The sequence below is a fragment of the Lepeophtheirus salmonis genome, chromosome 4 (genome assembly GCF_016086655.4).
Source record: "Lepeophtheirus salmonis chromosome 4, UVic_Lsal_1.4, whole genome shotgun sequence".
NCBI classification, from domain to species: domain Eukaryota; kingdom Metazoa; phylum Arthropoda; class Copepoda; order Siphonostomatoida; family Caligidae; genus Lepeophtheirus; species Lepeophtheirus salmonis.
The window spans coordinates 50,722,674-50,738,574 of record NC_052134.2 but is presented as its reverse complement, the minus strand read 5'-3'; the positions used below and the strand labels follow the sequence as shown (position 1 = coordinate 50,738,574).

The following is a 15,901-nucleotide window of genomic DNA, read 5'->3' as shown; positions in this document are numbered from 1 at the left end:
TATAATCAAAATGTTCCTCTAAAATAATCTTGTTATGGAAAGTTATTTAAGGAGAAACATAAAAAATTAAAAGGATCACCAAATTTTAAAATACCACATTTCAGTGGATGGAAAATAAAGGAAGTCAACTATCTCATATGATTTTTAAAACTGTGTAAAGCAAAACTTTAAATGTGTAGTATGATTATGAAACTCAAATTTATTTTTTCTGACTTATAAAACTTGTTTTATTCTCTTTTGGAAAAAGTAAATTCTGATCTCGTTCCTTCGAAAAATTATATAATGTTGTTTCAGTCCTTATTAGTCGTTGGGGCCGGTCCATAAGACTGTCAGTCATTCGGACTGTCAGTACTAGAACTAATTAAAAAAAGAAAAGATCTCAAGTTAGGTTTCGTCATCAAAGATCAAGGCTTATAGGTTTTTATACAGGACTGAGTTGGACCGGACAGAGACAGAACTGGAGTGGACTGCAGTCTCCATTGCTAATTAGTAAGGACTGACACAACATTGATCCTTCAGGAGATGTATTATTTTGTCGTAAGACTCTGGATCGTTTTTGTAAACAAACTTATAGCAGTAAACAATGCATATTCCTCTTTAGGGAACCTCCAAAATACGTGAAGTACGTTGAATTGTCCGTACGAATTAGTAAAAAATAGTATTTCATATTATTAAAAATATATCAATTTATTCAAAATTCGGATTTTCGACCCACTCTATTCTAGAAACACGTGGGATCAATCAAAAGACTCGTTAATTTTTAAGGTTATTTTATAACATATACACAATAATATTTAGGTATAATAAAATAAAACAGATGTGTTTATTTAACCAAAGCACTTTTTATACCCCTCTTTTGTTTAAATATGCAAAAATAAGAACATATTTTTTCTGTAATGGGGAACCTGCTACTTTTTGACACAGAAAGTTATTTATATAGGTACAACATACCTAAATACTTTTAGAAAAAAAACGCAAAAATATACTTTTCCGCTAGAATGAGATATTTTATACATGGGCTGAAAAATCCCAGGATTAACAAAGAAAATAATTTTTTTTCCTTCAAAATTGGCTGTTTTAAAATTATTAAAAGGTATTTTGATAAATTTGGGTAAAAATATTATTAAAAAAGGCCATTTTTATTTATTCACTAGGCACATCTCACCCTCAAACCGACTTTGTTCATATTCTTAATTGCTCTTCAAGCATTAAACCAAAAAAAAAAAAATCAACAGCTTTAGAAAATAATATAATTTTTTTATTTATTGCTCACATAAAAAAATTTGCAGGCAAAGAAAATGCTTAGAATTTTCAATCATGTACATTATATTGATACGTAATTGAACAAAGAACAAACACAATATGTTCATCTATGAATGAGAAGGTTTTTTTTTTCCCCACTTTAAATTTTTTAATACCTTCCAAAATATATAAAGGCACGATTGATTTGGATTTTTTGTGAATCATATCGATTACTTGCTAAGCTTAAAATACAAATTAAAATTTCCTTATCCCCTCATATTAATTTTTAAGCCTATAACACCAAAAAACTTAATGTTTCATCTAAATTTACTGATTTTTATACATTTCCATGTACACAATATTTTTAGTTTTTCGTTAGAAATATTTTATTTTTATTTTTTCAAATTATGTTATTAAATAAAAAAAATGATTTTCTTCATCAAAATAATCACTTCTTTTTAAATAAAAGAAGCTTAAAGTACTTTAATTTAAACTTAATAATCGTTATCTTATGGAAAAAACCCAATCAGATAAATATTTTACCTACCCAATTCCCATGAAATTGAGGAGTTGCTAATCTGAATACTCTATAGCTATTTAGCATCAAACAATTGCCGAACTTTCACTATTGAAAACGTTTTAACGAATCGTTCTCTGTGGAAAGCCATACAACGATATGAAAAGTTATTAAAGTAAAAGGTCAGTTTTTTAGCACAAACTAGTTATATTATGTATTTTGTGGAACACATCATTTGAAATACTGGATAGTTAATTCACTCCTACAGCAACACGTGCAAAAAAATGTAGCCTATTCAACCAAAAATGGGAGTGTGTTGTTGATTTAAAAAGTTCAAAAACAACTATCGTTTTTTTCTTTGAAAAATAAAAAAAAATGGAATAATTTTTCCCCGTATTATTTGATAGTATATTTTGTTTTGTTTCCTTTCGTCTTCAGTTTTCATCATTCCAAGTCTCAAAGGAATTGATAACTTTTGTCTTCTAAGAGTATAATATAACGTACATTCATTTGGCATCACGGAAAAATAATAACATTGAACAAGTGTTGTAGGGGCAGGATCAAAGAAGATTATTAGTACAAAAACTACATTCACCCCTTCTAGTTAAACTATTGTTAAAACAAGATCAGGCTCGTCTTCCCTTACATATAAAGTAGAAGAAATAATTATTTGATCCCCTTGCCAAATTTGTAAGTATATAAAGATTTTTCCAGAAACTGGCTAGGCTAATTTGTAAACTTCTCCTTCTGGAGCCACTCCTTTGTCGCTTTGGCATGGGTGTCCACTGGATTATATATAATTGGGGGTGTGGCAGACTTGTTTTTGAATATTGTTAGATTTTTTTTGCAAAATTCACGGCTGCTATGTCATTTTTTTGAAAACTATATCAAATATTACATTTTTGAAAAAAAACAAAAAAACAACTTATAACTATTTTCACAAAATGAAATTAGTAGGAAAAAGTTTCAAAAATCCACTGTTGTTCACAAAATAATAATTATTTTTGGAAAAAGAAATTCCAAATTAAATATTGAATATTAAATTTTTATAGAAAAATATTTCAAAATTCCATAGCTATTCAGAGAATATTACAATTTTTGGAACAAAAATAACAAATTAACTTAAATTACAAATATTAACTTTAAAAAAAAAAATCAAATATGAAATTTTCTGGTTATAAGCAAATAATTATCTATATTTTAAATTTTTATATTTATTGGAGGGGGGGGGACTACAGCTCCTACAGCTCACTGCTGGTTGACGGCCCTTTTTGGCTATATGTTTTGAATAATTTTTAATCCCGGAAGACGTATTGTACGACTCGTGTGGCATAACACATTGTCTTGCTGATATTTAAAAATAGAAAAACTGAAAATTGATGTTAATCTTGACAAGTTAAATAACTTTTAGGAGATAAGCAGCTTAAGTGTATTAATATTAGATCAGTTGCAAGCTGCCATGATAGTAAATAAATACACTGAAATCTTTCTCCGTATGTAACAAGGGCATATAAGCTGGAATTCTTCGAAAAATAAAATTAACACAGTTGTTCTAACGGGTTGAAGAATTTTTGGTTGACATCTTTAACTGTCATTACGTTTCATTATATTTGCTCCAAACAGCTGTAACAGGAAGGAAATACACACAAATCCCACTCTGCAGGGACAAGTGCAGTAATTATTCTGATGTTGATCCTTAATTATTTAATAATATCAGTCGAAAGTCGGCGTATCGTAGATGAATGGTTATTGTTTACTTTTTCTTATGAAGACATTCATCAATTTACAACCTATAATATAATAATATGTATTGATGAATAACGCTGGGATCACTCCAAATTACTTTCTGTTAAGATTGCCGAAAAAAATGCTTTGCCGGCTTGTAAAACGTAAAATGGAAGCCAAATGAGATCTTAAACACAATGCTACATAGTTATGACGTTTTTTCGCTTGTTTATTTTTATACCTAACACCACCACTATTGGTCAATAGTGATTGAGTGGGATTTTTATTATGAACTTACAATCCCGTTAAAAAAATATTTTATCTAAGGATTTACTTGAATGTTATCAGCTGCCCAAAAATGAAAGGATAATGATAACAACACCTGAAGTAAGAAACACTGATGAGGTTACTAACTAGGAAAATTAATAACACAATATTTTCCATCTTTAAAAATAATAGTATTTTTAGATTGAAGAATTGACTTACGATTTAATTTCTTACAGCTCCAAGTCCTCCAAGAAACATCCGGGTTTTGAGCATTACGAAAAGTGCAATACAGATATCATGGTGGGAACCAGCTCGAGCCAATGGACTTTTACAAGGTTATCGTATCTATTTTCTAAACAACAACTTTACCTCTGTCCAAACAATCCGGGACAACAAGTCGGCCATGGTGGAAACGTTGAATCGTTTAAGTAAGTAGTTCAAGTAATTCGTCATTTTGATTCATCAATAGGTCAATTTTGCTCAATGTAATATACATATAAATAGGATTTTTGTCAAAATGGATTATTTTGAGGATCTTTTTTATAAAACACATTACTGTAATGACATTTTTGAACAAGGTTTTTTAGATGTTCTTTTTTCAAAACAAAAAAAAAAGTACTTATCTTATGACCTTTTAACAAAAAATTTTATAATATTAAAAAATAATGGTTGCCCGAATATTGCTTGGGCCTTTTTGCCCTACCCTTTTCATCTATTACGTCTATTCCTTCACTTAAGTCATGTGTATCACTTATTTTTAAGCTCATTTAGTCATTTTTGGACTATTCTACGGACAAAGTTTGAAGGACTCACTGTATTTTTATCAAAACACTAAATATTTCCCGTGAAACAGATAGGGTTTTGTGAGAACAAAAATAATTTAGCAGAAAGTCTGACTAAATTATATAAATACTGAACTCAAAATTTCCATCTTTTGATATTTTTCTTTCAGAAACAATTAAGTTTTCTTCTCATAAAACCTTCTTTTAAAAACGGTATTATCCACACAATATGGAGTTTATCTCTGTACTTCTTGTCAGCTGTTTATTTGTATACTACTATAGTCCCAATTATTGTTATACTGAACAGGGCTGTGATTAGGATTTTTCATAGGGGAGGGGGTGCTTTTTGAACAAATATTTGACAGTTTTAAGACATTTTTTTATAAATGGCGAGACAAATAAAATTTTAGAAAATTAACTAATCAAATTTGACAGATTATTTTTTTGTACAAAAGAAAATAAACACGATTCAAAATTGTAGAGCAATTTTGACCGAATATTTTTTTTTTTTTTTTTTTGTGGAAGAGAGAAATAATTTTCTTTTTTAAAATTGTGACAAAAATAAAAATAACTACCAAAAAAAATTCCTTTCGAGAACTTGACAACTGGCTTTTAGTAATGGGGGAGGGAGGGGGAAGGACCAATCTCACGGACCTAATCCTAAACCTAACTGTTGATCTTGAATTAACTCCTGTTAAAATATAAACAATTATTTATTATTTATTGAGAAAAGTCTTACCAATGTGAGGACAAAATGACAGCTGACAATATCATAAAACCAACTGATTTTGGTCCTTTCTTTCCCCTTTTTTGGGGGGAGGGAAGGGGGTTAAGAGGTTTAATTATTAAAATGGGATAATATAGAAAGTTTTTAAATTCTTATTCCTGTGATAATCCCGAAAAAATACGATACGACACTGAAAATGCATCCATTATTATTCCTTTTTCTCCTCAGAACCCTACTCCGAGTATCAGATATGGATAAAAGCATATACTGTTAAGAATGAAGGTAAAACATCTGAGGTACTCAAAGTAAGAACGGATGTGGATCGACCTGGAACGCCCATCATAGTGAATCTAACGTGCCAAAACGGAATACCATGTTCTTGAAATGGCTTCGTCCCAAAATCTTTTATCGCACTGTGGACATCTATCACGTACACTATAGACAGGAGCAGTCTCGGGCATGGGAAAAACAGATCGTGGAAACTGTGAATAATACGATAAATCATATGGTAAGGATTTTTTTCTGTTTTATTAGTTTAGGGGCTGGGGACAGGTGCAACACTATTTGCTTTTAATTTAATTATTGGGAGTTGCATTGGTGCAGACTTGCCAAAATTGAATACAATTTTCCATCATACATCTGTTGTTTATTTAATCAATTTAGATACAATACCAGTAAAACTGTGTTTTTGTAAACACCTATAGCATGTGAAATGATGCTATCTGTCGGAAAAATGATTTTTAAACACAATTTTCTCTGCAACTAGTAATAAAATTTAAAAAAATAAAACCAGATTCTGAGAGCTTGATAGATTATAATTTTTTTTTATTGATAAAGAAAATCACATCCAACAAAATACAGACTATTCACAAGGCTGAAAGTGCAAGCAGACCTTCGCCACTTGGTCCCTTAACAAATCACGGAATTCCTTTTTTTCGCCTTTGTTGTTGTAGGGAGTTCGGTTGATGTGTAGTTCGATTGCACCCCACTCCAAAAAATCCATCAAATTCAGATCCAGCCAGTTTGGAGGCCAAAAGTCCGGCGAGATAAATTCGTCAAAAATTATCTCGAATTAGAGACTTTTTTGTCGATGTTATATATCCTCAAAATCCCATTTAACGGCCTCAAATTCCCTTTAAACCTTAAAAAAAGAACGTCTCACTAAGTGCCAGAGTTTGAGTAAATGTTAATTTGTTTTCCCAAGAGAGTGCACCAGATTGGCAGAATATATAGCTCGCAAACCCTGTATATATAAATATATAGACATAAACCTTTCCATTTTGAGTCATATTTATGAGTATGTAATAAAATATTAGCAATAGTAGGTACATAATATATCCTTGTACGTATGTAATTTTTAAATCATATTTGCACTACATGCAATTCTCTTTGCTGTCATAGAATATCAATATTGTACAGTCATAAATATATAATTTGAAAAATAGATACATTTCCACAAAAGAAAGAAATTCTCCAAATTATCTTAGATACCGGGTTGTGAAAAAGTTTTGAGAATAAAAGGAACGAATTTGATAAAGATGTTTACTTTTGTACACATTTAATATTCAAAACAATTTCATTACTGAATGTACAGGGTTGTACAGATAAATTTGGATAATATTAATAGGCTTATAACGAACAAACAAAATGGGGTAAAACTATATTTATTTTATTATTCGCAAGCTATATTTTATTAAATTCATTTCGACCAGTGAAGATAAGCAAAGCCTATAAAGGCCTACTTATTTTATAAAATATAAAAATTATCGTTCTTAATAGTAGTGATACATTTATAATACAAATATTAAAATATAAAAGACAAAAATATGAAAAAAAAAAACAACGTGACATTGCTGAGAAAAACAAAACAAGTTTCACATAAAAAAAAAGTATACTAAAAATCACTTGAAGTCAGCCTCACTTCCCTCGCAATAGCAAAAAGTTATATTATTCCAAAGAATAAGAGATTTGTAATAGAAAATATACTTTGAAATGTCAATCCTTTGGTTTTGTTAGGTAGATGGTGCTTTGAGTGGAGAGTCTTGTTTTGTGGAACAGATAGCCTATTTTTAGTATTCAGTTTGGGGGAGATAGATTGATCTTTTTGCTTAAAATTCGGTGTAGTGTAATCATATCTTTAATTGTACGTCTATGAGACAAATTGATGAGGCCAAGTCGTTCGATTATGCATTCGTAGTTCTCGTTATCTCCCAATGAAGGAAAAAACGACACAAACCTGGCTTGCAGTTTTTCTAAGGAATCAATCAAGTACTTTCTTGAAGGATTCCAGATCTCAGATCTGTTCATTAAAATCGGGAGGATATAAGGGTTAAATAGTTTTACCATAAACAAAGGGTCATGAGTTTTTAAGCTTCTTTTAATAATTCCCAGGTTACGATTGGCCTTCTTTATAAAGTATTGAATACGCCTCTTAAATTTCAAATCATGAGGGATTTGAAATTTAAGAGACATACATTCAGTTACATTCAATTATTAATAATAAGATTCACCTTTCTTAATAACCTCAGCCACACGGCACCGGAAACTTTGGCAGTTCCGGGTGACATGGAGCAAATCCAACTTGTAAATTGCACTTGTTCTGTTTTTGCACCGACCTACTAGGCCAAAAAATTGTAGGATGTCTTGGCCAGAAAATGTCCTCACTTTTGGAGTCCTGGTTTTCGGCCTGCAAACAGCCAGATTTGAAACCATGCTACTTCTATCTTTGGGGGAGAGCATGATGCCTTTGCAAGTATCATTCGTCTTTGGAGGCCCTGAAGAAATCCATTACAGAAACGAATACAAATTATTCTTCATGGACTCCTGAAACAATATTTACGTTGCTATAAATTATACATAGAAATCTTTAGTGTGATGATAATCTCATTCAGAATAAGATTGAGAAAAGCATAATAATTAAGACCTCTGATAGTCTATCTGAATGAAAGAGATAAACAATCGTTGTACTTCAATTGTAAAGCTCTACAACAAAGGTATGGAGGAGTCGATTTCATGGATCAAAGCATTTATTATAATAATATCAGTCAATTTTCTGTCGTATAATGATTACTTGTTAGAATTAGAAAAAAAAAAGTATATCAAAAGAATTAAATATTAATTCAACTCCATTGGGTAATTTTAATATTTTGTATATATAAAATAAAAATTACAGTTCCTACCCAGAAGGAAACGGTTGTCCCATTAAATTCTAGCAAACATATTGAAATATTCAAAAAATATTTCTAATTTTATCTTATATGATCAAAGAGATCAAGAACTGACTATAATTATTTTTGATTTTGTTTTCAATTCATTTTGGATCTGAATTTGTAAAAAAAATATTTTTTAATTTTTGTAATTTTTTTTTCTTGGATTTTCTGAATAAAAAATACATATTTTTAAACAAGGATACTTTGAATTCAGAAAATGATAGATACTTTTTAAAATAGTTTTAAAGTCTTTTAGCATTAGGATCTGAAATTTATACAAAGATTATTTATCTTTTTCTTCAACACTAAGTGTGTAAAAAAGCTTTAAATCCTAAAAATAGCTTAAAATACCAAAAAATGTATGGTCTTTGTTTGAATGCCCTGATGCTAATAGAGAAGAAATTAAGCCATATTAAGAATCAAGAAATTAAACTTTAATGCAAAATGTATATTTCATTCCTGTATCATTTTTTTTTGTTCGACAGTGTAATTAGTTGAAGAATAAAAATGTAATCGCATTTTTATGTTGGAAAAAAGTAAAAATCTTACTATTGTTGATATTTAAAAGAATTACTTTGAATTTTTAACAAATTGATGGCTCAATTTTTACTCATATTAATTCGTAATTAATCCAAAGATTTTTTGGATTAAAAAGAAGTTTTCTTATTTATTTTAATGATCAAAATATGTATTTAAATCTTTGTAATAAGGAGGGGGAGAGAGTAAAGATTTTTTTAAAGACCATCATCATAGGGATTTGCTTATTTATTTTTATGACATTGCTTTAATCATATTTCTTAGTACGCTTATATTATAGTGTACATACATTTATGAGATTCTTAGAAATGGTTTTGATAGGAGGTAAAAGAAGTGGAGAGGATTGTAAAAATCTATGAGCCGTGTCCTTGCCTTTATGAATTTTTAGGGTCGTTTTTCCTTTGCAAGAAAGTTATTGCTTAACTCTTACTCAAAGCCATTGAGAAATAAATACATCGATGTCCAAATTATTGAGCAAATGTATCAGCTGATCAAAGGGGTATAATCTGACGTCATATTTGTTTGTTTTTCTTACATTAATAATCATCGACTGCAATTAAAGGAACAATATTTATCCCTGATGACCTTTGATGGTGTAATAAAAGTTACACAATCAACTACCTTTCCTTTAGCTGACATTGAATCTATAGTATACCTATATACTCATAGATACCTTGATGTACGTTGATGTACAGCAATACCTAGTCATACGAGCTATATTCGTTCCTGGACAAAAGTTCGTATGCCAAAGCAATTTATCTTAAAAGGAATGACTAAAAATATTTATAAATTAATTCAAATCTTCATTTTTGGAAAAATAAATTATAAAGTTCATAACTATTTACAGATATATAAATTATTTGGGGAAAAAATTGAAAAATCCAGAGATGTTGAGAATTTTTTTTTTTTTTGGAAATAAAGTTCGACAATTAAATATTTTTTTGAAAAAAATTATTAAGCAAAGTATTATCTTTAAAATTAAAAAAAAGTCTTTCAAAAAAAAAAAATTACCCCTATATCACAAAAAGATATTTTCATCTTGACTAAAACATTATTCTATCAAAAAGATAATATAATCTTTAATTTGGGGGGGGGACTACAGCCCCTATATCTCACTCCCTACGGGCGCCCTTGAGGGTGTATTATAATTTCAACGTCATGTGTAATGGAAAGAAAGTGATCAGTTAACTTTTTATTTTCGCATCAAAGTCAATCAGATTTAAAAATCATCTCTCATTTTATAATAGGGACTGTTTAACGACTTGTTTGCAGATGCACGGTGCTTGATATGCAGCAAAACTCAAAAGGATCTTAAACGATCATTATGACTGAAATATTATGAAATATGAAAAATTCAAACTGAAAAAATGTTTTATATTACAAGATAAAGATTTCATGGTGTCATTTGAACTTTTTAATAAAAATTCTAGTACGTTTTAAGCTTTAAATTTTTTTGTTATTTTATCCCCGATGATTTCTTGTGCTTTTTTTTTTTACATTTTTCATAATAAATTGTCATTCCCTTTGAATTTTTTATTTTATTGGTATTTAAAAAAATATATTCTCAGTGTACCTATAATGATTAAATATATTGCCTTTCCCACTCCAAAATTCTTAGTGGAACCTGGGGCAAGGACTTTTTATGCTCCCCTTAGACACGCCTGTTAAGTGTGGTTAATATTCTTGCAGTCTGATAATCTTGTTTCGTAGTGGAGGTAACCTTTGACAAATATCCAGGGTGAAAGATTGAGTTTGAGCTTTTTTTGTTTCAAATCCTGTTAAATGTAATAACGTTTGTGAATGTCTAGAATATCACATCTATACTATAGAGTAATGTAGGCTTTGAAGTCTCGTGACGTTGCAAAGATAGTCATTGAGCCTAGGAAATATCAACAAAACTTGTTTTGTATATTCATATAAGATCCTTATATTGATATTGCAAGAACATAATGTTTGGAAACTTTCAATATGAACGAAGGTCATTGCCTCTCCCCCACCTATGCAACATTTTTATGGTTATAACAATAACATTTTTTTGGCATGTCTCAGAAATATTAAAAGTCATAATTTGCAATAAAAAAAATCAATTTTCATTTGTTTAAACCATAATGTTATTCGGTCAAATTTAATAATTAAAAAAAAATTTAAGTTCTAAAATTTCAAAACAAAAAAAATAGTTCAAATTTGGCAATTAAAAAATAAAAACCTTCACCATCAAGATTATAAAAAAAAGATGAATGGCCAAGCCAACTCTCCAAAACAAATCCTGGAGACGTCTCAAAAGACGTCATCAATGCACCTATAATTTGGTCTCCTCCACTCGAAAATACATTTAGCCACCGGTGAAGGAGGGGTACAGACAATGACAGACCATAAATATTGCAGAGTCCTATGCAAAACGGATTGCAGAGTGCCTGGGGTATAGACGGGGTTTTTACTATATACCATTTTGTATAAATTTGAATTAAATTTTGACTCTTATTCTTAAAGAATTTAATACGTTTCCCTATTACATTTTTATCAAGAATCTTAAAATGTAGACTCTTTAGGAATCTTTATTTTTCAAAAATCACTCATTTTCCTCAATTGATTTTTTCAATCAAACATTAATCCTAATGAAAATCTAAATGGCTGCATACGTTGCAAAAATCTCATGCCATATCTGTTACAGGTTTTGAAAAATATCATAATGCTTCATTTAAATATTTCTTTTTTTGTTAATGTTATTTTATATCTAAGCTAATTATATTGATACTTTATTTTTTAAATATAGATGTACTTAAATAACCTCACATCCAACAAAGTATACGACCTCAAAATCCAAGCTGGAACACGATCCCTCCTAGGTGAGCGGGAAATGCATTTTGGAGCCTTTTCAGAGACACGTCGACTTCTCCTTCAACCAGGATGTGAAGTTATTCGAAGCTTTTCTCCATCCAGATCCCACAACAAACAGGACTCTCTTCTACTCATTAATTTGGAGGAACATTTAGGGATGATTGCTGGAGTGGTGTGTGGATCTCTGGGGCTTTTACTTGCTATTTTTGCCTTTCTTCTCTGGAGGTATATTATGTGTTTCTAAATAGAGTTGTTTTAAGGCCATTTTTTATAAACCGGGTAGACACACCTAATAAAACTTTGGATTTGAGTTCAATCAGGTATTTGAACACCCATAAGGAATTTGTAGCTACCTATACATCCTTAATTACAAAAAAAAAAAACTCTTGAAAGTAAATAATTAAATTATGTAGCTAAAAAATCCTTTTAACTTGGCATATTTGTACCAAAACAAAAGATATACATTACCTTTTGTTGTCAGCTGTGGATGTTTCTGATTCTTTTCCCTTTATCAGTGTTATGAGCGTTGAATGGATGAATTAGAATTCGCTCTTGGTCAGTGATTAATTATTAAGTAATTATTCCGTGGGTGGATAATTGACTAAATACTACTGTTAAGACTCGGTGAAGCTCCAAATTTTTGTTTTGGTTTGGTCTTAAATGATTTTTCTAGACGTATGTGTACCAATTTTTGGTCCAGACCGCGATCTCAGACCGGAGACCGATTTTTTTTTCGGTCTCACTTTGTAGATTGGTTTTGATTCCGATTTTTTTGGTCTCAATTTATGGACCGACTTTTGTCAGTCTCATATATTATGAAAGACCAAATTTCCTCTTTTTTCTGCATCAACCGTTATTGATTTTCTTCTAAAAAATCTCAAAAGTACACAATATGTTCTAGAAAAAATACTGTATACATATCAGAGGCGGTAGGATTAAAATTAATCTAAGCTATTTCTGTTTAAACTTTGTATAACGTCATTGTACTTGAAAAAACATATGATGTCATGTTATAAACAATTTATCTGTAAAATCAGTCTAGAGCGATTTTTTTTGGGACCGATCTAAACCGAATTTTTATGTGAGACCTGTCCAGACCAAGTTTATTGTTGGACCAAACTCAAAATATAACGGTCTCAGATTGGTCTAGGATTTCCAGACTGAACCCCAAAACTTCTAACTATCAACCGATTTTGGACCTTTTTTCTGTTTATTTTCGTATTAAAGGCTGTGTCATACAACACAGGTAATGACCTTCCAATGCATAAAAGTTACTTCTGTGTGTGAGAGTAGCAAACAAACAATTTATAATGTTTTGTAGCGTAAGCGTAAGCAATACTTACTGAGGTTTATAAAGTAGATAGTGACGTAACAAAAAATACCAGCCATCACTTCTAGATAACTGATAGGTACTGAAACAGAAACAGTAAGGTTAGATATATTGCTAGAGTCGTCAATTCTAAGTACTTATGGTCGTATAAAAACATTAGAAACTGAAAATCAGTATGGTAGGCCTGACAACTTAAATAATTTTTGCAAAAAAAGCAGTTTCTCTGTAATGACGAGCCACGTATGTATGCGGTGCTGAGAGGGAGAAATAAATACGGACGTAGGCAGGAATTACTGTAGTGTCGATCTTCAATTATATGTAATCTATGTCAAGCATGGAGCTACAATTTCATAACAGTTCCTTAGTGTTCTCTACTTTCTTCAAGAGTGCACACACTTGTGATTACTTCATACTTGGACGTTCTCCCCTCAAGAACTAGTAAATACTCATATCAAGTTTAAAAATACTGTTCAGATTGTCAACTAACTTATAAAATGGAGTTTAGAAGCTTAAAAGATTTTACTATGTTTCATTAAGGGTTGCTCTGATAATGATTAAAGAGACAGTTTATTTCTACACTATAATGTATAACTAGAGATTGGAAAATCCTCGTAAACATATATAAAAAAATATATATATAAATAATTTGCAAGATATTATACTCATATTAATTATTTCTCCCTATTTTAATTATTCAAACATATTGACGAGCAAGGATCACTATAAATTATAGACTTAATTATTTATTTATGTTGGTAGATACTTCGTCAATTAATGTTCCCAAAATATATTTTTTAGACAACTTTCACATCTCTAAATAGGACAAATGTTACTCGCTAATAAATATAATTCGAACTCTTTAAAATAAAAAATATTGACCCTTAAATAATTACCCCAAGGAAACTGGGTTTTACATGTAATATGCAGATGTATTTGATATTGATGTTCCAGGTATGAGAATACCACGGACTTACCATATTTTCAAGTATTCATTTGCTTCATTGAGTGGTTTACATTATTGATTAATTCTTTGCATGTTCCATGAATCAATAATTTATTCATTAGAATTTGCATAACCTTGTAGTATTGTCTTTCATTTAACAATTAGTTTGATACATAGACTGGTTTACACACTTTTTGGATAATTAATCAGCTCATAAATTGTAGAATTATACTGCAATTTCAGTTTAATTTTTGCATAGTTTGAACCTGTGTTCATCTTTTGGCATCATGTGGATAATATGTTAGTCTTACTCTAGTTTAGACAACAATTCTAATATTGACAACTTTTTTTAACCAACACTTGACCCATCGACGGGGTGGATTGATTAAGATTAATTAACTTCAACATTTTTCGTACGAGGCTATATATTTCTTCGTTTTTTGTTCTTTTTTCCCCAGTAGCGTGAGTCAATTTACATATCCTGCAACTTTTCGACTTCAAACACTAATCTCTCATTAAACCGATTAACTCTTAAATTAGTCATAAAAAAATATTTTCTCCCCCTGCGCCATATAATCCTATTTTTCCCTACTTAAGAATAATTTCTGAAGAATTTGTTTCTCTTTTCCAAGTTTTCATAAATAACTTTTTTATGTATTATCAGCACTATTAGTAACGGTCATTTTGAGGACCTACACAACCAAGATTTATACATGTATTACAAATAGTGTTGGATCCGTCTTCAACAACTAAAAAGAGTACTGTCAGTCCATTCCTGATAATATTGTCTGTCCTTGGATCGCTCCTTATCGGGGTTTTAAGGTGACTCAAACAGTTTAAATGACGTAGTTACTAACTATGTTCTTTCAGCTGTTCAAAATAGCCTCTTTCAGAGAGACACTATACCTGAAATTTAGAAGAAGACGTGTGCTAGCTATGAGTTATTTTTTTCTATATTATAGATTTCTTCAATTCGAACTAGGTCTAAAGAAAATAAAAATATAAGTAGAACCTGAGGAGTGATGAATGGTGAAAAAGTCCGGACCGATTAGGAAAAAGACTGATTTGTGAAACAATCCTAGGACCGATCCAACACTAATTATAAATATATTATTACATCACTTTAGAATCTTATTTCCATATTGTAGATAAAAATTAAATATTACGGCGGAAAGAATAAAATATTGTTCTTTAGTTATCCCACTTTTCTTGTCCCTAATCCATTAATAAGTGTACAAATGTAGCCAATTTCATAGGGAATTTGAGTATATATTACTTTAAGTATATTCAATTATCACTATTTTCCATCTTTCTTTTTTTATTCATAAATTAATTTGATAGAGTTTAATCGATATTTATTGTAAATTTGTCCATTTTATGCAGTCACATTAAAATATAAACGTGAAACCCCAAGATGGGATCTTATTCAATTATAACATAATTTATGACGTCAGTGAAAGTGCTGTATTGCTTTCGACATTAATCGATGATGAATTTAAAACATTCTTTAATCTTTATTGCTCACAATGTCTAGATCTATGTATGTCAAAAGAAATTTTTTTGTTCCTAAATGTCATAATTAGACAGCTAATTATTTAATCGAAATCCTATCGACCCTCACAAAAATATCTGACACTAATGATTATATATTACGCATACACGGAAAATACTGTCATGATATACACATGAACATGTTCAAAGAATGTCTCTCCCTACCACGTATGTGTACAGTACAAATACCTCAATCGATATTTTGATACAATCATAGAGTAAATAGAGTTAGT

At 30.1% G+C, this 15,901-nt stretch overlaps 1 protein-coding gene across 2 annotated transcripts in view; it reads left to right on the top strand.

Annotated features, from left to right (window-relative positions):
- LOC121116142 (putative receptor-type tyrosine-protein phosphatase mosPTP-1) overlaps positions 1-15,901 on the top strand; it is an 87,320-nt gene that overhangs the window by 27,153 nt on the left and 44,266 nt on the right. For both annotated transcript variants that reach the window (XM_040710375.2, XM_040710374.2), the window contains exons 7-9: positions 3,988-4,179; positions 5,489-5,768; positions 11,780-12,069. In XM_040710375.2, the coding sequence (XP_040566309.2) occupies positions 5,634-5,768; positions 11,780-12,069 (425 nt within the window). In that variant the 5' untranslated portion in view covers positions 3,988-4,179; positions 5,489-5,633. The remainder of the gene's footprint in view (positions 1-3,987; positions 4,180-5,488; positions 5,769-11,779; positions 12,070-15,901) is intronic.